The 21,220-nt window shown below is 38.4% G+C and overlaps 1 protein-coding gene across 3 annotated transcripts in view; it reads left to right on the forward strand.

Moving 5' to 3' along the window:
* Positions 1 to 21,220, forward strand: part of GALNT7 (polypeptide N-acetylgalactosaminyltransferase 7) — a 128,484-nt gene that overhangs the window by 68,154 nt on the left and 39,110 nt on the right. For all 3 annotated transcript variants that reach the window (XM_083367284.1, XM_083367283.1, XM_083367285.1), the window contains exons 2-3: positions 4,110 to 4,573; positions 12,465 to 12,631. In XM_083367284.1, the coding sequence (XP_083223410.1) occupies positions 4,110 to 4,573; positions 12,465 to 12,631 (631 nt within the window). The remainder of the gene's footprint in view (positions 1 to 4,109; positions 4,574 to 12,464; positions 12,632 to 21,220) is intronic.

Genomic DNA, 21,220 nt, shown 5'->3' on the forward strand with positions numbered 1-21,220 from the left:
TCAGAGAGGACATGAAGTGGTTGAAGTTGTGGAGCTCTGGGGCATCAGAATCATGCAGGTTCACCATCCAGTCTGCAGCCAGCCCATCCAGAGTGGATTGCACAATAGCCTTTGTCGCTGGGGATGTAGCTCAGGAATTGGGTTAGGAAGAACCACAAATGCTGCGACTCCCCCCTGAATTTTGCATCCAGCAATGGGAATCTTTGGATGGATCGGTACCTTCGCTGCCGATGGTGTTTTCTCCCATCCCAATCAACAGTTGCGGGCCGGCAGGGAGTGGGGGGTTGCCGATGTGGCTGCTGCCTTTGCGGATGTCCCCACGACTTCAGCATCCGATTCCCCCTCAGTGTCTCTCTGCAGTCGAAGGTAGTGGAGGGGCCACGGGGTTCAGGTTTCTTATCCCCAAGAACGCAGGTCAATAGCTTTCTCTAGGATCCAATTTGAGTGCTGCACGCGATCTCTTTCCTTTTTGCTAAGGTGAAAAGATATCTTCATTTCTTGCTGCCATCCGTGTTGGTGGCTGCCACATCTCAGGGTCACCTTCCTTGATCAATTCTCCCACTTGTCTTTTTTCCCAACACCCATTGACCACCAAGGTTTGTGGTTGCGCATATCTCTCACTTCTTCCGAGGAGTAGGACGTCTTGGATCCCAACAACTGGCAGGGTCCCGGCTGGAGGGAGGGCTCTCCCTTCGCGGTGGGTTCCTTTTTCTCTGACTCAGTGTTTGACATTGTAGTTTTTGCGAAGTCCCCTGGTAAAAGTCTTCCTTCCAGGTTGACTATTACTGCAGATCCTGTCTAATGTCAGGACCTACTTCAAGCCCACATCTTAAGAAAACAGAATTCTAGGAAACAATTTCTTCCAAGCAGGGACTTTTATTAAAAATAGGAGATAGCAGGCATAATAGACAGGATCTGAGATTTCCCATGCAATGCAGTAGATTATAGTGTCCCCAACCAGGACCCCACCCCATGGATCAACCGCCCAATGTGGGATAGCCAATCCTCAAGTGTTAAGTCCGTTGTGGGAACCGGGGAGATAACATCACCCTGTCTCCAGTTCGCACAGCGAGAGTTGGCGGCTTCTTCACACCTTTCTCTGGAAGCGTGGACATAATCTAGGCACTGAATTTATATTCTTTATTCTCCTTTGTTCTTAATTGACAGTTTAAATAATAGAGTTCAGAGAGAGAGATAAGCAGGAAACAGGATACAGACCCAATAAACAAAATAAGGGATTACATTGTAGTGAAGGGAGGAAGCGAAAGCAATAGCAATAGCCCTACAAGTACATCCCGCCTCCCCCTTGGAGACATGGCAAAACCCAGGAGAGATGGAATGAAATAGAAATGAAATGAAATGAAATAGGAATGGATTTCGACAGTCATATTTTACCATCATTAAGTGACCTGTCATTTCTCAAGGACTACCTTTATTGTAGCATGATAAGTTGAATGGGATACAATTGGAGGAATGTTTAATTACCAAAGCCATTATTTACATTACCAGGCACAGCCCCAGTTTGATTTTTACAACCTGAAGCTGAAGTGGTTCCCATCTTCAAAAAAGGAGAAAAAATAAAACGATCCAGGAAACTACAGGCCAATCAGCCTAACATTAATACCTGAGAAGATACTGGAAAAGATAATCAAAAAACATATAGAAACAAATAAAGTTATAATTAAAAAACAGCATGGGTTTGTTAAAAACAGATCATGCAAACCAATCTTATTTTATTCCTTGACAAAGTAACTAAATTAATAGATCAGCGAAATGCTGTGGACATAGTATACTTAGACTTCAGCAAGGCATTTGACAAAGTAGACCACAACCTACTTCTTGGTAAGCTAGAAAAATGTGGGATAGACAGCATTACCACCAGATGGATTTGTAACTGGCTGACATACTCAACAAGTAGTAAACATACTCAACAAGTAGTCTTTAATGGTATTACATCTACATGGAGTAAAGTAAGCAGTGGGGTAACACGTGGTTTCGTCTTGGGCCCAATACTCTTCAATATCTCCATAAATGAATTAGATGAAGGAATAGAAGAGAAACTTATCAAATTTGCAGATGATACTAAGCTGGCAGGAATAGCCAATACCCCAGAAGACAAGCTCAGGATCCAAAAAAGATTTTGACAGACTTGAACAATGAGCCCTATCCAATAACATGAAATTTAATGTGGAGAAATGTACTGCTTTATGTGGAGAAAAGTAGTACTGCTTTATAAAGCCTTAGTAAGGCCTCACCTAGAATACTGCATCAAGTTTTGGTCACCACATTAAAAGATGTTGCGCTTTTGGAGAAATGCAAAGAAGAGCAACTAAGATGATTAAAGGCCTGGAGACTAAAACATATGAAGAATGGCTGCAGAATTTGGGTTTGGCCAGTTAGAGGGGAAAAAAGACTAGGGGTGGGACGTGATAGCAGTATTCCAGTATTTGAGAGGCTGCCAAAGCACCAGAGGGCAGGACAAGAAACAATGGATGGAAACTAATCAAGGAGAGAAGCAACCTTGGTGGAGCAGTGGGCTAATGCCTCCTTAAGTAACACCAGCTGCCTGCAATTAGTGCAGGTTCACATCCCACCAGGCTCAAGGTTGACTCAGCCTTCCATCCTTCCGAGGTAGGTAAAATGAGGACCCAGATTGTTGGGGGCAATAAGCTGACTTTGTAATAATGCTGCTTGGGGTGTGTGTGAAAGCCCTAATAAACAGGCATATACATAGAATGAAGGCTACTGCTAAGCTTGTAAGCCACCCTGAGTCTTCGGAGAAGGGCAGGATATAAATGGAATTAAAATAAATTAAAAAAAACCTGGAATTAGGGAGAAACTTCTTAACAGCGAGGACAATTAACCAGTGGAACAGCTTGCCTTCAGAAGTTGTGGGTGGTTCATCACGGGTTTTTAAAGAAGGGACTGGACAGTCACTTGTCTAAAATAGTATAGGGTCTCCTGCTTGGAAGGGGGCTGGATTAGAAGACCTTCAAGGTCCCTTCCAGCTCTATTCTGATTTATTGATTGAGATCAACGAGGCTCCTGATAAAGCTTCTCTTTAGTTTGGTGGGAGACTGAGCAGGTACCTACGTTAACAATTCAGCCAGAATAGGTACCCACAAGCATTTGTTACAAGATGTCTTTTTCAACGTGGGGAGAGAAAGGAAGAAACATGATACAAAACCAACTACATGGCACACCCTGCCATACATCAAAAACAGTTGAGAAACAGTAGGATGCAGCTTCCAAGATCTGCAAGTGGGCATCGCACACCACCCTGAGGCTACCATACGATGACCAATTATACATTGCAAAGATCACTTGGAGGTGGGAGATACTTCCAGTATAATCTACTGGATCACCTGCATGGATTGCCCCTGTGACTATGTAGAACAGATTGCAAAACACAAATGAGCAGTAAGATGAGGAAATGTGAACTCATTAGTAGCCTCACATTGCAATGTACAAGGACAGACATTCAATTTTGCGGGTACCAAGATAGTTGGATGATAAGGCTGTTCAGGCACAAAAGAGCCAGGGAAGTGATTGAAACCTGGGAAACAAGTCCCTCCTCAGTCCACAGGAGTGCTGATTTACCATCAGTTTATCAAGTATTTAGGAGGTGAGGGCTTGGCAGCACACGGAAATATCAACCAACGATGATGTAATAGCCCGCCATCAACATTCCAATCAGCTACTAAAAAGCCTCACACATCCAGGCACCATATAACGGAATATTACAAAGAATAGCACACAGAGAATAGCCCAAAGCCCACACTCTCCTAGAGAGGAATTCCCAGAAGATTGGCTCCAGCACAAGTCTGAAAGATTGGAAGAAGTAAACCTCTGGTCTTGGTGACTGACCCAGACTGGTTTCTTCAACATTATTCTGGGACATGTATATTTACCTTCATTTGTAATATAAAACATGACTGTGAGAAAGTAATTTCTGTAATTGCTTGCTTGTAATATAGATTGATCTTAACAATTTTTATAAATATTCATAGTGATAAATTGAAAGTGAAAAGAATGTGGAAAAATGAAATTGAACTTGCCATGTAACTAATTCATGTTGTTTTATGTTTATTATTTTTGTGTGTTTGTAGGACTACAAAGAAGCCATCAATCTAATGCCAAACAACAGAGATAATGGTCTAATTCCTGGAAACGACAAATTTAAGCCAGTGTTACCCTGGCCTCATGTTGAAGGTGTGGAAGTAGACTTGGAATCAATTCGACGAAGGAATAAGGCAAAAAATGAGAGATTTCCTCATGCTGGTGGAAAGAATGATCAGCAAAATATTATGCAGAGACAGTATCTTACTTTTAAGCCACAGACACATATCTACCATGACCCTGTATTGCGACCTGGAATTCTTGGTAATTTTGAACCCAAAGAACCTGAATCCCATGGAGTTGTAGGTGGTCCTGGTGAGGAAGCTAAGCCATTTGTTTTAGGACCAGAATATAAAGAATCTATTCAAACCAGCATTAAAGAATTTGGGTTCAACATGGTAGCAAGTGATATGATCTCATTAGATCGGAGCATTAATGATTTACGTCAAGAAGAGTAAGTTTTAGTTCTGCTTCTATTTTATACTTATTCAAGAGTAATATAATTTCAGTAAAACTGATGACACCATTCTTATATTGTATTTACTGTGATAAGGATGTAACAGTTTTTGCAAGGCATCCTTCCCCCCCAAATAGAAAAAAATAGAGAACTAAATACTTCCTACCACTTCTGCTAATAATAATGATTTTTAAAACTAGTACACCCCTGACTCTTAACAAATCTGGTAATTTAACAGCCACCAAAGAAATAATAAAAGAAATAAAAGAAAAATATAAAAGATGGCAAGCACAGCTGAACAAAAGAAATGAAGTGAGGGCTCATTTTTCTTCATCAAAAGTCTGGTGAAGTGCCAGCTTTTTATGACTTAAACAATAGACGTGGGGGCCATCTGGATCTTAAATAATACATGGTGCTATGTAGATGAGATAGGCGTCACATAAATTTAATAAATGAGAGAGTGATAAAGAGAAATTATACAAAACAAATCTGTTTTTAGAATACTCCCATTAAATTATAAAATAGACTTGTGAAAGAATTCAGAAACTTGCCTCAGTGTTGACAAAATTCAAACTTCAGAAGCATATGCAGTAATAAAATGATAAGAGCATATAAGAAAAAAAAATACTGTTAAATAGAACCTTCAGTTCAAAACCTGAAGTTGACTGGAAGGTGTATCATTTGAAAAGACTTAAAAAACTCAAACTATTTTCTGAATAAACTATAACATTCTTTGCAAAGCCTACACAACTATATGTTTTGAATGGCTTTGAATTCCTACACTGAGCAGAGAGTAGGACTTGACATCTAAATAATCCCTTCATACTTTATGATTTTATGAAGTAACAAAGTACATGTAAATAATATTTTAAAAATAAAGATGACCTGTACATTAATTTTTCCCAAATTTTCATTTTTTTATTGAATAAATGAAACAAAATCTTTGCTTCAAAATCCCTGGACATTATACAGTTTTAGTTAGAATTTCAGAATTTATCTTTTATCTCTTCTATGTAATGAATTCCATGCCTTAAAGCATATAATTTGATAATTTGTCTTTCACGAGATTTTGCTGTAATTTTTTTTTCTTTATCTGATGTAGATATATGCCTTTGTCATATCCAATACTTTTTTACATTGCTTTATTTTTGGCTTAATAAGAAGCTAAAAATATAATTTGGTTATGGCAGGTATACAAAGTAGCCTCACAAAAATATATTTCTAAAATGTTATTTAAAAGTCACGTGGGTTCTAATTTCAGTAAAAATAATAATCTATTCATAGTTCAGTATTTACAAAGCTACTATTCTATTAAAAATGTATAATCATATGTTAAAATTATGTGATTTAAAATAGCAATAGCCAGTTTGATCTGGTGGTTAAGGTGCTGACCTAGAAAACAGGAACATGTGAGTTCTAATCCTGCCTTAGACGTGAAAGCTGGCTGGGTGACTATGGAGAGGTCACTCTCCCAGCCCAAGCCATCATATTGTTATTGTGGAGAAAATAGGGGAAAAGCGTGTTAAGTATGTTTGCCACCTTAAGTAATAAAGGCAGGATAAAAATCTAGTGAAGTAATACACGTGCTAGCTTTCAAATGATGGTAAGGAGCATTAGATAGGTATAGAGGAGTACAACTAAGTTTATTTATTTTATTTATTTATTTGATTTATATACCGCCCTTCTCCCGGAGGACTCAGGGCGGTGTACAGAGCAATAAAATAAGAATACATTAGATAAATAATTTTAAAACCCAAATCCATCAGGCCAGGCCGGCTTGTTCGAATAGATAAGTTTTTAGATCACGCCGGAAGGAGCGAAGGTCGGGGGCCATCCGGAGTTCAGCTGGTAAGCGGTTCCAAAGGATTGGTGCACCCACTGAGAATGCTCTCCCCATGGGGGTCACCAGCCGACATTCTCTGACCGGTGGTACCCAGAGGAGGCCCTCTCTGTGGGAGCGTACAGGACGGAGGGATGTTGACGCTGGCAGTAGGTGCTCCCGTAGGTAATCCGGACCCACGCCATGTAGGGCTTTGTATGTCATCACTAGCACCTTGAATTTCACTCGGAAGGCAACTGGAAGCCAGTGCAGCTCACGGAGCAGAGGTGTAATATGGGAGTATCGGGAGACCCCCAAAAGAACTCGTGCAGCTGCACTCTGCACCAGCTGAAGCTTCTGAGTGGTTCTCAAGGGCAGCCCCATGTAAAGAGCGTTGCAGTAGTCTAGACGAGAGGTCACAAGTGCATGGGTGACTGTACGCAAGGCATCCATGTCCAGATAGGGTCGCAACTGGCGCACCAGACGAACCTGGGCGAAGGCCCCTCTAGTCACAGCTCCTATATGATCTTCTAAGGAGAGCTGTGAATCTAAGAGGACACCCAGATTGCGAGCCTTATCTACGGGGGGTAATAACTCGCCTCCAATATTAAGAGATGGAATAATCTGATTACCTGACATGCCGGTATGTACAGCCATTCAGTCTTGTCCGGGTTGAGTTGAAGCCTGTTCCTCCCCATCCATTCCCGGACCGCTTCCAGGCAACGGGACATCACGTCGAGGGCATCACTGATGTGGTTTGGGGTCGAGATGAAAAGCTGGGTGTCATCAGCATACTGATGATAACCCACTCCAAAACCACGGATGATCTCACCTAGCGGCTTCATATAGATGTTAAACAGGAGAAGTGAGAGGACCGACCCCTGAGGAACTCCATAAATGAGAGGCCTCGGGGTCGATCTCTGCCCACCCGCCAACACCCACTGTGAACGTTCCAGAACGTAGGAGGAGAACCACTGAAGGACAGTGCCTCCCACTCCCAATCTCCTGAGACGCCGCAGTAAGATACCATGGTCGATGGTATCAAAAGCCGCAGAGAGGTCTAATAGGACCAGGATAGAGGAATAACCCCTGTCCCGAGCCCACCAGAGATCATTCATCAGAGCGACCAATGCCGTCTCCGTGCTGTGTCCGGGCCTGAAACCCGATTGGTACGGGTCTAGATAATCAGTATCTTCAAGGAACAGAGGAAGCTGATGCGCCACTACGCTCTCAACAACCTTCGCAAGAAAGCGAGGTTGGAGACCAGGCGAAAGTTGTTTAAAACAGCTGGGTCCAGGGAAGGCTTTTTGAGGAGGGGTCTCACCACCGCTTCTTTCAAGGCTGCGGGGAAACTGCCCTCTTTCAATGAAGCAGTTACCACTGCACGGATCCAGCCTCGTGTCCCATCCCGAGCCGTTAGTTAGTGTATGGATGATTATGACTATCAAGTTTCAAGACATCCTAATATGGCAAACAAGATACTCGTTAAATTTGAGGATCAGCTTTCAAGGGTCTTTGGGATCTGCTAATTTGTGTTGTATAAGGATCTTTAATAGCCATCTTGTTTTGGTAGGTTTTCAGTCTGAAATAGTGGCTTCTTTTCATCTTATTAGCTGGGAGCTTTAATACAAGAATTTCTTTGTATCTATCACGAAACCAAAGACAGATTAGCTGAACTTAGTATTGTCCTCTTGTAGTGGAAGTTCCTTATGTCCATATAAAGTTTTCAGTCCATTTGCTTTTCCATTGTCAAAACAATAGAAGATTCTTTCACTATTCAGCCATCTGCAATTGGAATTGAGAACTGCAAAGGAAAAATGCACTCAGCAGAAGGGAGGAATTGGTAAAGATCTGTTCCTTTTATTTTGGCCATAATTTTCAGACAATTGAAGAGTATATTGTCAGGGGATAGAAAGTTGCATCCTTTTTCTCCTACAGAGGATATTGTGGCATGGACTAAACCAATTTGGACATTTGCATTAACCAGAGAATGATCAGCTAAAGGGTCTTGCTTAAACTTTTCTATTAAGCGCACTTGTTAGAAATAAGACAAAGTTACCAGCTAAATGTTTGTTTTTCATTTTCTGTATTTAACATATTTATTTCTGTATAATACTTTATTTTTGCATTGTGACAATTGAATTGTGAAGGCCTCTCTTGTACTATAGTTAAATTGTTAAAAATATTAGATGGTCCATTAGTATTATAAATAAAAGTGGCTTTAGAATATATTATTGCTGGGAGGAGAAAACAAGTAGAATCCATAGTACATATTAACAAAAAAAGGGTAAGACTATAGTGTAACATGGAATTGTTACAATATATGTTTTGTTGATAATTTTATGACATGCTATTTTCTTACTTAAGGGACATGGTGGCTCAGTGGGTTAGGACACTGAACTTGTTGATCAAATGGTCAGCAGTTTGGCGGGTCGAATCCCGAGTGCCGCCTAACAGAGTGAGTGCCTGTTTGTTGTCCCAGCTTCTGCCAACCTAGCAGTTCGAAAGCACGTAAAAAATGCAAGTAGAAAAATAGGGACCACTACAGTGGGAAGGTAACAGCGTTCCGTGCGCCTTTGGTGTCTAGTCATGCTGGCCACATGACCACGGAGACGTCCTCGGACAAGCGCTGGCTCTTTGGCTTTGAAACAGAGATGAGCACCGGCCTCTAGAGTTGGAAACGACTAGCACGCACGTGCGGGGGAACATTTACCTTTACCTTTACCTATTTTCTTACTTAGAGAATTGTTTAGGAATATTCAGCTTAAATATTTAACAATTTTTTACAAACCTTTTCTATAAAGCTTTCATAGTTACAGTATTCACGCAATGTATTAATGTGACAATGACATCAGCATCGCATTTTCATAGAGAAAATTATGTTGTCATTTTCTCTAAGTAGATAAAACAATCTTTTTTTCCTTTCATCAAACATTTAATTAATATAAAGCAGTTGTCAACTTCCTGATTGTGCTATTAGCAAACTAAATCTTTTCTGCAGTGTGCTTTTTATTATGGCTCTGCAGTGCTTTACATTCAAAGACAAAAATGTACTTTTGAAGTGAGGAGCAGATAGTGTAGCTCCTGTTTGTAGTTCCTTAAAGAAGCCAAATGATCCTGGCAAAAAATGTTCTACTGAGCATATCACAATACTGTCTCTTATTCTGTTACAAGATTAACTTTACAAGTAACTTTTTTCTTTTTCTCTTTCTCTTTCTTAGAATACAGTATAGAAGTCTTTAAAACTTGGCCTCTTTCTGAGATTCAGTCTGGTTTGGAATGCCATACCTGTTACAATACATTAACATAATAAACATAAATAACGAGAAACATTTCAAATTCTTCTACTGCCACAAATTCATAAATAGACATTCAGAGAGCATGGATTCAATCCTGAAATAGACCTGTGAGAAATTCTGAAATTGCAGTGACCCAAGATGGACAGTATTGTATTAGATAAGCAAATACTTTAATTCAATAAATGCTGTCTTTCTAGGATAGAAATGTATTTTACTGGTATGCAGATTAGCTTCACTATTGAGGAGCTTGACAAATACTATAGTATATAGCTTTTATCATCTGTCAGTAAACTTTTTTTAAAAAAAATCCTTACATTAGGATTGAATATTGTATAGGTGAAAGCATTTGGAATTCTCCCTGTGGCAAGTCATTCTGGTATGTAAAAAAGGCACATAAACAGAACATGTGATATACACAATTTTCTGGCTTAAAAATGCCTCCAAGTATGCAGACATGGAATGAAGATAAGAATATTTGTAAAAAAAAAAGGGGGGGGACGTGATACAAATAAATAAATAAATAAAATTGAATAACACAGAGGTCTCCAACCTTTCTTGGTTGGCAGACCGGAGGGAAAGAGAGGGGGAAGCATTTTACGTGCACACATGTGTGCACACAAACAGGGCGGTGCTAGCGCCCGAATGACACTACCTCTGTACAGTTTTTGCTGCGTGGGTGCTAGCACTGTCCCATTTTTGTCACGTGGCACTCTATTTTCACCACGCAGCCCTCCGTTTGTGTAGCAGCAGAGGCGCTAGCGTTAATGGGGGTGAGCATGTGCACACATGTGCGCACACTGGCCAGCCTGTTCCACGGCCCACTGGCCAGCAGGCCACAGCCCAGTAGTGGGCCGGGGCCCACAGGTTGCCCCACAGTGGAATAACACACCCACTGCCTTTGTTGTAGTAACTAAAGTACTGTTAAAATAGAATCTTTGTTCTCATAAAATATTTAACACTAGGTGGCAGAATGATTCTAGGTTTAATACAAAACATGCACGGAAGTGCGATTTATATGATAACTACCAATATTAGTATTCAGTCTTAAATGTGAAATAGTTGCTATCTACCTTGCTCATTTTAATATAATATTCATAAAATGATAATTGGCAATGACATTGTGGCTTTTTATAAATATATTTGTAAATGTGGTGATGGAAAATACAATAACATGCTTTTTGATGGTAGTTTACTTGCCACTAGATGTCACTTTTATTCTGTGAAATAGCAGTTGGGTTTTTTACTGTATTAAACTCTAAACTGCTTGAGAACTTGTTTTAATAGTAGCAGACATCTCAGTTTATTAACCAGATTTTTTTAGAAAGGTATGCTTACGATTTATTTAAAAGAAAATACTTGCCTGATATAGATGTTAATCTTAATTTTTTTTCTTTTAATACCTTATTTTTAAAATTCTGGATATTGTGAATAATGGAAAAGAGAAAAATCAGAATATAGAATAACAGAGTTTGAAGGGGCCTTGGAGATCTTCTAGTCCAACCACTGCTGAAGCAGGAGACTCTATCATTTCAGACAAATAGTTGTCCGGTCCCTTCTTAAACTCCTCCAGGGATGATGATTAATTGTTCTCATTATCAGGAAATTTCTCCTTAATTCTAGGTTGGATCTCTCTTTGATAAGTTTCTGTCAGTTACTTTTTGTCCTGCCCTCAGGTGCTTTGGAGGATAGGTCGACTCTCTCTTCTCTATGCCCCTGAAATACTGGCAGACTGCTACCATTTCACCCATAGTTCTTCTCTTCGTTAAGAGTATACATAATCAGTTTCAGTATTGCAAAAAATAGCTGTTTGCTTTGTGTTCAGTATTAAAAATACTGTAAATACATTGTTAGTAGAATGTAAAAAATATAAAACAGTGGAATATTCACCCTGAATAATAAACTTGAACTTTCAGACTTTTGAATTTAAAATTCTGTCATCAGTTGAATGGAAGAATGCACATTTCTTTGTTTATAAAAAAAAGAGTATTCATAAAGAATATACAGACACAGCAAATTTGGGTATCAGTAGCACATCTGCTTATGTTAAAACTACAGATTTTTTAAAATAATAACCTAGAAGTCAAGTCATTATTTGAGTGTACCAATTTCATATCAAAATGCAGAAGTTGATAGAATTAGTGTTTTTAGTAGCATTTCTGAATTGAATTGAATTAAAGATAGGAATACTGTATATTAGCATGGAACTAAAACAGTGATAGCTTTAGGTCAGTTAAACAAAAGCAAAGCTGAACTAGTTTGAAGTCCTTGATAATATTTTTGGAAAATTCTGTTGGATCTTGTCTTGGCTTAGAAGGTAATGTCAGACCTAATCAGTACTTAGTCACCAGAGAATACCAGAGCTGCAGGATATACTGGAAAGGCAATCACAAATCATTCTATATTATTGCCATATACTTACCAGTGGAAATTGATTGAAAGAAGACGTGCTGCTTTTTGAAATTTCAGTTGATTCACAATATTACATTAATTGGTGTATAATTTTATGCTGTAAATAAAAACAGGTTTTTCTCTTAATGGATAACTGCTACAAGGGGGGAATGGAGCTTTGATCTATTTAATAGATCATATGCATAGACATGAATAAGACTTTCCAACTGATGGATGCTAAAAAAAATTTCTGAATTTGTATTTCTATTCATATATTCTTCATTGAAACTAGTTTTATTGAAATTAATATTGGAAACCTTGGTATTCATAAAAAATACGTAAGTATTCATAAAAAAATAAATAACAAAATTGTCTTTTGCAGGTGCAAATACTGGCACTATGATGTAAACCTTCTCACCTCCAGCGTTATCATTGTCTTCCATAATGAAGGGTGGTCTACACTCATGCGGACAGTTCATAGTGTCATTAAGAGAACTCCAAGAAAATATCTGGCTGAAATTGTTTTAATTGATGATTTTAGTAATAAAGGTAAATGCATTTAACATCAGTATGAAACCAAGGTTGGATCTAGCAAACTTGAGGTAGCAGAAATACTGAGATGATATCCAGCTCTTTCTGTTCCTATTTAGAAAGCAACTTGAGAAGTATTGGGCTCTTAATCTGTAGACATCATAGAATGCTTGTCACTGTAACTATAAATTTATGTACTTTGTATTGCCCATAAATATCATTTAGATGAAATAAGTTAAATACTAGGTCTTTATAAATATATCTTTACTCAATTCATTTAGCACTGCATTATATGTTGCTACTATTGTGAACTTTTACATAAGGGTGTAATTTGATAAATAATGAGATAATTAGGTATTATTTTCAGTTTTGAGTTGTATTATGTGACTGAATTGAATTGAAGACCTTGAATTGGATAAGGAGCATGGTTAATGGATTAGTAATAGTGGATTCAGTGGATAGCCTAAATCAAAGTTAATAAACTTTTCAGGAACAGTTAATACAAGTAGTCCTTGACTTACAACCACAGTTGAACCCAAAATTTATGTTGCTAAGTGAAACAGTTGTTGTGAGTTTTGCCCATTTTATGACCTGTCTTGTCAGAGTTGTTCTGTGAATCACTGTAGTTCTTAAGTTAGTAACACAGTTGTTAAGTGAATCCATCTTTCCCATTGATGGTGATCACATGACCCCAGCACACTGTAACCATCATAAATATGAATCAGTTGCCAAGTATGCAAATTTTGATCATGTGAAAATGGGGATGCTGTAATGATCATACGTATAAAAAAACGGTCATAAGTGACTTTTTTCAGTGCTATTGTAACTTCAAACATTCACTAAATGATTGTAAATTGAGAACTACCTGTAGATAGCTGTATGTACAGACATATTTCATTAGATCTGTTAAAGCTATAGTATGAAGAATTTGGGAAGATTATTACAGTTAAACCAAGTAGATAACTAAAGTGAATATGGCTCTAGCAATTTAAATAATACCATACATATTTTAGTCATTGCCTTTTGATGAAATACTGCCTATTGCATTTGGGAAGATATGCTTATCTCCTTCAAAATCATAATTCATAATTCCTTGTAAGGAGTCTATGCAGAATTGTGAATGATCATTTTAATATAGTACAGGTAGTACTTGAAGTATGAACCTAATGGAGTTAAGGTTCATAAGTCAAAAAATTCATCAAATGAATCAGATTCAATTTTACAATTTTTTAAAATCAAATTCCATTGATTAAATCAAATGGATCGTTAAATGAATGAAGATATGATTTATTATTTCCTCTGCTTTGTTAATTGATCTCTGCTTGAACTGAGAGGCCTTCCCACTGCTGCCGGCCGCCCATCAGTTGTTTGCTTCCGCTCAAGAACTAAATGCCTGCAAGCAGGCTGCATCCCCTTTTGCAAAGATTTTTGCAGTTGCCACTAATTAGCTTAAGTCTCCAGCCAGGCACTCAGAGGGAGATGGCTTGCAACAGTAACACATATGGACGGGACCTTGAGATTATGTAGTCCAGGGGTCCCCAACCTGAGGGCTGCGGCCCACTACCGGGCTGTGGCCTGCTGGCCAGCAGGCGACGGAACAGGCAGGACAGTGCACACACGTGTGTGCATGCGCTCACCCCCACTTGTTCTGGAGCCGCTGCCACTATGCAATCAGGGTGCCGCATGGCAAAAATGGGGCAGTGCTAGCAAGTCATGCAGGCGCTAGCATTGCCTCATTTGCGTCATGTGTGCTCGTGGCTCCATTTGTGTGTGCACACACACATGCATGAAATGCTCCCCCCTCCCTTTTCCTCCAGTCCGCCAACTGAGAAAGGTTGGAGACCTCTGATCTAGTCTAACCCACGGCTTTCCCATGAGACTACTGTATTTCTGATAAATGCCTATCCAGTCTCTTATTAAAAGCTTTCAGTAATGGGCCCCCACAACTTCTGGAGGCAGTAATATATGCTAATCTGCAAAATAAAAGTAGGAAAACACAACATTATAGAATACTTTGTGAGGAGGCTGGCTAGCATTTCTACAAGTACTATAGTTAGAAACACAATAGTAAGTAAGTACATAAAAAGAAGAATTTAAAATACTTACAGAAACAGTTCTACTCCTGAAACCCAAGCAATAGCAGATTCTCCACCCACACCAACAAAAAAACAGCGCCGGCTTGGTTCTTGTTTGGCCATGTGACCAGAGACAAAAAACAAAGCGCTGCCTTTGGTCCCTGGTCACACAGCTAAACAAGAGCAGTCACCGAGTCTTTTTGTTGGTGCTGGTGGAAAATCTGCTGCTGCTTGGGGTTCAAGACTAGAACTGCTTCTATAAATATTTTAAATTGTTTTGTTGCCCAGGCAAGTCACAGAGTTCAAAATGGCCACAGCTGCAGCAGGGACTGAATTCAAGTCACATGGCTACACAGGCCTCTTTTTGCTCGCAGTTTTGAATTTGTAATGTAAGTACCCTTTCTGAATTAATTTGCTTTTGTAAAAATTCGCTAAATAAACTTTCATACCTAGGGGATTAGCTGTTTTTTAAACACAGCATTCCAGTAAAAATAGTAATCAGTGCAAATATTTTCCTGTATTTTTGAATGGACCTTGCTAATTAACTCTTTCATTCCTGTTTTGGCCCGGCTCAGGGCTTATCCACAGGAACTAGTCAACTTATGACAGCTCATTATTTGTGCAAATTATTCAAATTGCTAATAAAGAATTTGGGAGGCCTCCCAAATTCTTTATTAGCAATTTGAATAATTTGCATATATATATATATATATATATATATATATATATATATATATATATATATATATATATATATATATTGTGTATATATATATATATTGTGTATATATATATATATATATATGTGTGTGTATGTGTATATATATATATATATATATATATATATATATATATATATATATATATATATATATATATATTGTATATACAGTGTGTATATATATATATATATATATATATATATATATATATATATATATATATATATATATATATATATATATATATATATATATATAATAAAGTTGGAAGGGACCTTGGAGGTCATCTAGTCCAGGGCTTTTCAACCTTTTCACCCATTGTACCACTTTTAGGATATGGCAACATCCAAATACCACCAGTCGCCTAGCAAGGTGTCAAAAACTTGATGACCAAAAAAAAAAAGGAAAAAAGTGAAGTACAGGTAGTCCTCGACTTACAACAGTTCGCTTGGTGACTGTTCGAAGTTACAATGGCACTGAAAAAAGTGCCCCGCCGAGCAAGATACCTGGGGCACTGTGAAAGTCATAAATACGAATCAGTGGCTAAGCATCTGAATGTAAATCACAAGACCATGGAGATGCTGCAACATTCCAGCTGATTGGAGCTTCTTCTGGGGTCAGAAGCACCAGGATCAGCACCGAGCTCCAGCTGTAGCCTGGCACTGATCCTGGCACTTCCACTGAGCCCTGACAGCCCTGCAGCTCCAGCCGTCTCTCGCTCAGGCTTGTGCGATGCTGCCACTGGTTCAGCTCATTCCCCTCCCCCGCTACCACTTTTCTAGGATGGTCGCGTACCACCTGCTAGGTGCCAATGTACCACAGGTAGTACCCGTACCACTGGTTGAAAAGCCCTGATCTAGTCCAACCCCCTGCTCACGCAGGAAACCCTAGTGTTGGCTATTCCTGCCAGCTTGGTGTCGTCTGCAAATTTGATGAGTTCCCCATCTGTTCCCTCATCCAAATCGTTGATGAAGATGTTGAAGAGCACTGGGCCCAGAACAGAGCCCTGGGGCATCCCACTACATACTTCCTTCCATGTAGATGCAGTTCCATTGAGGAGTACACACTGAGTATGGCTGGTCAGCCAGCTACGAATCCATCTGGTGGTGATGCTGTCTAACCCACATTTTTCTGTCTTATCAAGTAGTAGGTTGTGGTCTACTTTATCAAATGCCTTACTGAAGTCCAAGTAAATTATATCACAACATTCCTCTGGTCCACTAATTTTGTCACCTGGTCAAAGAATGCAATAAGATTTGTCTGTTTGGTAATGATTTTGTTTGCCTCTAGGTGTCCGTTGATTCATTGCTTGATTTTTTTTCAAAGATCTTCCCAGGTATTGAGATCAGGCTGATAGGTCTGTAGTTTCCTGGATCCATTTTTTTCCCTTTTTTGAAGATGGGAATTACACCAACTCATTTCCAGTCCTCTAGTAGTTCCCTGGTGCTCCAGGATCTTTGAAAGATATAGCTAGTGGTTCTCAGATCACATCTGCCAGTTCCTTGAGAACCATGGGGTGTAGTCCATCTGGTCCTGGTGACTTGAAGTCATCTAGGGTAGACAGGTGCTCACTTACCATTTTCTTGACTATCTTAACTTGTTTTTCTAATCTGTTTTTTACGGTACTGTTTTTGATAGGTTGGACTGTTTTTTCCCTTTGTGTAAATACGGATGCAAAAAAAGAGATGAGCAGTTCTGCTTTCTTCCTGTTGCTTGTCACCTTCTTGCTACTTTCTCCCACTAATAGACCAATCATTTCCTTCACTTTTTTCTCTTTTTTTAAATGTTGAAAGAAGCTTTTTTGTTATTTTTTGACTTTTATTACAAGTCTTGTTGCAAGTTCATTTTGAGCCTTAGCTTTCCTAACTTCATCTTTGCTGGCTCGGCCTATTTGCTGATATTCTGCCTTAGTTATGTTTCTTTTTTGTCTTTCAAATTATCAGAGAGTTCTTTATGCAACCATGCTGGTTGCTTTTGAGAGCTATTATTTTTCTTCTTCGTTGATATTGAGCTAGATGGCTTTTACGATCTCACTTTTCAAAATTTCCCAAACTTCTTGAGTTGTTTCTCTTTGAGAATTCTCATCCATGGAATCCTTCCCAAGCTCTAAGTTTGTTAAAATTAGCTCACTTAAAGTCCAAGACTCTAGTTTGACTGTGTTCTATTGCTTGTGCTTGCATAATGCATGGTTATTCCCCCCCAAGGTCCCTGTGGTTTCAACACCTATCATTTCATCTCTGATAGTGAGAATTAAGTCCAATATGGCTGATCCACTAGTTCCCTTTACTTTTTGGGAGACAAAGTTGTCTGCTAGGTTTGTCAGGTAATCTGAGCTTCCATTTGGTGCAGAGTTTGTCTCCCAGTTGACGTCAGGGTAATTAAAGTCCCCTGTTACTATTTTGATGTGCTTCCTACATATCTTAGTTAACTGACTAGCAAAAAGTTCATCTATTACCTCTGTTTGGTTTGGTGGATTGTAGTATACACCCATGGCAATGTCATTTCCCCCCTTTTATATTGACCCAAATGCATTCAAAACAGTTTTCATCATTGTTCTGCTCTATTTCTGTAGAGATGTAGTTATTTCTTATATAAAGAGCAACTCCACTTCCTCTTTTATTTGGTCTGTTTTTTTTAAATAATTTAAATCCCTCTAGCTGTGTTTTCCATTTGTGGTTTCATCCCACCAAATTTCCGTAGTGGCAACAATAGCATATCTGCCCTCATTTACCTGAATTTCTAATTCACCCTGTTTGTTGCTCATGCTCTGTGTGTTGGTGTATAAACATTTGAGTCCCTTATGATTAACCCTGTGTTTACTTTCTACATAATCTTTGTGGTGCCTGAGTTCTCCTATTTTCTTACCGCCTGTTTGATTTGTACACTTTGTGTGGAACTCGCTATTAAAAGCTTGATTTTTCTTGACAGCAAGGTTGATATTCTTGTCCACACACACATCTGTACATAACCCTAGATTGCCGGGAACAGGAATGTTCTGTATCAACTCACTGTTCAATTTAAATATTTCTCAAAAAAATATGTGAATTTATTGCCAAGTAACTCAGTCCCTTTCTTTGATGGATGCAAACCATCTCTTTTGTATACTTTTTCATTGGACCAACTGGACAATTCATGACTAATATAACCAAAGCCTTCCCCTTTACACCACTCCTTTAGCCACATATTGAATTCTGCTACCTTTTCCATTTTGCTCCTTATGCACTGGTAAAACCTCTGAAAAAGTAAGCCTACAGCCTATCCTGCTAAGTTCCTGCCCCAAGTTCTGGAAATCATTCTGCGCAGAGAGTACATCTTTTTGGGACTGATCGTTAGTGCCAAGATGTACAATAGCATCCACATCACACTCCTTGCTGGCATTTTTGATTATCTTATTTAGCAAGTTTATATTGCTGCCCGTCTCATAAGAAGTGATTCTGGGGGCTTAAAAGCAAAATACCAAATCATATTACAATATAAAAAACATCAGAAATAAAGAACAACAAAAATAAAAACATAAAGGAATAAAACATAAATGGATCCCAGGATAGCTGGAGGACAATCATAATTTAGCCTGATTCAAGCATTTTGCAAACACAGCAGGGGTTCTAAGGGTGATGGAAGAACCAGGTTTTCAAGGCTTTCTGGAAGGCAAACCTCATCACAGGGAAATGATAGCTGAAACTTCCTGGGTCCCACCAGATGGAAATCGTTTGCACAGAATCCAGAGCTTAGTTCTTCTGCTGATGGGTTGGATACATGTAATTGATTAAATGCAAATGCAAATAACCTAGCACTTGGAAGCAAACTGGCAATCAATGCAGCCCATGGAAGAGATACACATAACTGTCCACACAGCCATATTCATTGCTAACCAAAGCTTCAATGTCAGAGACTGGTAGACAGTTACAAGAAATACCTATTTTTCTTAGTATCTGAGGAAGGAGAATACCAAATATTAGAACCAAGAATATACTTACTTTTCCATAGAAATAGCTTATCTGATCATTATTTTGAATATTTTTTGCAAAGTCAGTTTTCATAGTGTCTCCATAGTTGACCACCTCCCTACATTTACCAAACCCTAAGTTGTTTTTGAAGACTGGACATACACTATATGTACACAATAGAAAGCCAACCTCTCTATATGGACCACCTCTGTAGTATCTTGACCACCTGGTATTAATTTGTATAACTTGACCAGTTGAGTCCAGTCTGCACAATGGCCAGAAAAGTGAAATGAATTCCTTTCAAAAAGAATACAATATTTTTTACTTTGATTCAGCAGTAAAGATGACATCTTTAACACTGACAAGTGTTAACTCTTTTTCAAAGTGATGCCTGGCAGTAGCCTTGTTATAAGGGGTGACAAATGTAAGAGTGGAAAACTTTCTAAAGACCATTTCATAGTTCTGCTGTATGCTAGCTTAACCAGAGAGAAGCTAAAACCTTTGGTGATTGGTAAATCAGTAAAGCCATGCTTATTCAAGATCTTGAAGCACAAAGACCTTCCCATCACCTGGAAATCTAACAAATCTGCATGGGTGACTGGTGCCCTATTTGAGGAATAGGTAGCAGGTATTCACTGAGAAATGAAGAAGAAGAAACAGTCCATTCTTGTAGTGGACAATTGTGAATCATCTTACAAAAGTGAAACTGAATTTTTTACCTCCCAATACTACATCAAAAATTCAACCTCTCAATCAAGGCATAATCAAAACATTCAAAAGGCACTATTGAGCCCAGCTTCTGCAATGGGTCATTGCTAAAATGCAAACCTATGGTCCATCTAGAGAAGAAAAATCCTAACCCTAACCAAAACTTAAGTGAATTAAGTGAGGAGGACAGAGAAATGGTAAATATTCCAAAAGAGGATGTCAGTCATTTGATAATGCAGTTAAAGTTATTTGCCATGGAAAAATGCCTAGGTATACTGAGCAGTAAAGCCAGTATTAAGAGTGCTTTCTCTGCTTACCTTCATAAAAAGAATAATAAACAGACTAAAACTGACTCTTTTTTTCCAGAAAGAATGATCAAACCAAGAAAAAACAGTACATAAATGTATTGATTTTGTATGATACAGTATTGTATGAATGATTTTCATGTGTTTTCGCTATATGTGTTTCTAAATGACATTCTCTAATAAAAAATGTACAATAAAATTAGGCACGTGTACATATCAGTACAGTTGGTTCATATGTTAACCACTTTTGTTCAGTCCCTTAGGTGGTCAGCTTTCAGAGTTTTACTGTATGTCACTTTTATCTTTGAATTTAAAAATAATTTTCTGACAGATAGTCTGACATTATGTTCAAGTATCCTCTGGTACTATGAAGAATTTATAGTTGATTCTGTGGTGTGAATGCCCAGGCTATGATGCAGCAAAGCAGCTCCAAGGCATAACATTTCCTTTTTATATATAATTTTTTAATTGATTTTCCAGTATTACAATTGTATCTTTGAAAAGCAACGTGGTGTCTGGGTTACAATAGTTCCATTTCATACAAATACATGTTATTACAAATCTCCAATTTGTTGTAGCCAGTATTTCCTCTCTTTTTTCCTTTAATACATATTGTCTCTTATCTAAATTAACATACTTCTTATTTTATCTGTGTGAGGTTTTCTCACGATGAATCGTTAAAGGAGCTTCCAAGCAAAGGCATCACGCAGAGATGCAATCATATTTAGCTTTATTCAAGATAGATCAAAGAGAAAGAAATACTTGGCATGAAAGCATTCATGCCTGCATGTAAGAGAGAAATAAAATAAAACAAAACAAGCTAGTATTACATGACTAAAATAGAGGTTAG

Source organism: Vipera ursinii (genome assembly GCF_947247035.1).
Source record: "Vipera ursinii genome assembly, chromosome: 7".
Classification (NCBI taxonomy): Eukaryota; Metazoa; Chordata; class Lepidosauria; order Squamata; family Viperidae; genus Vipera; species Vipera ursinii.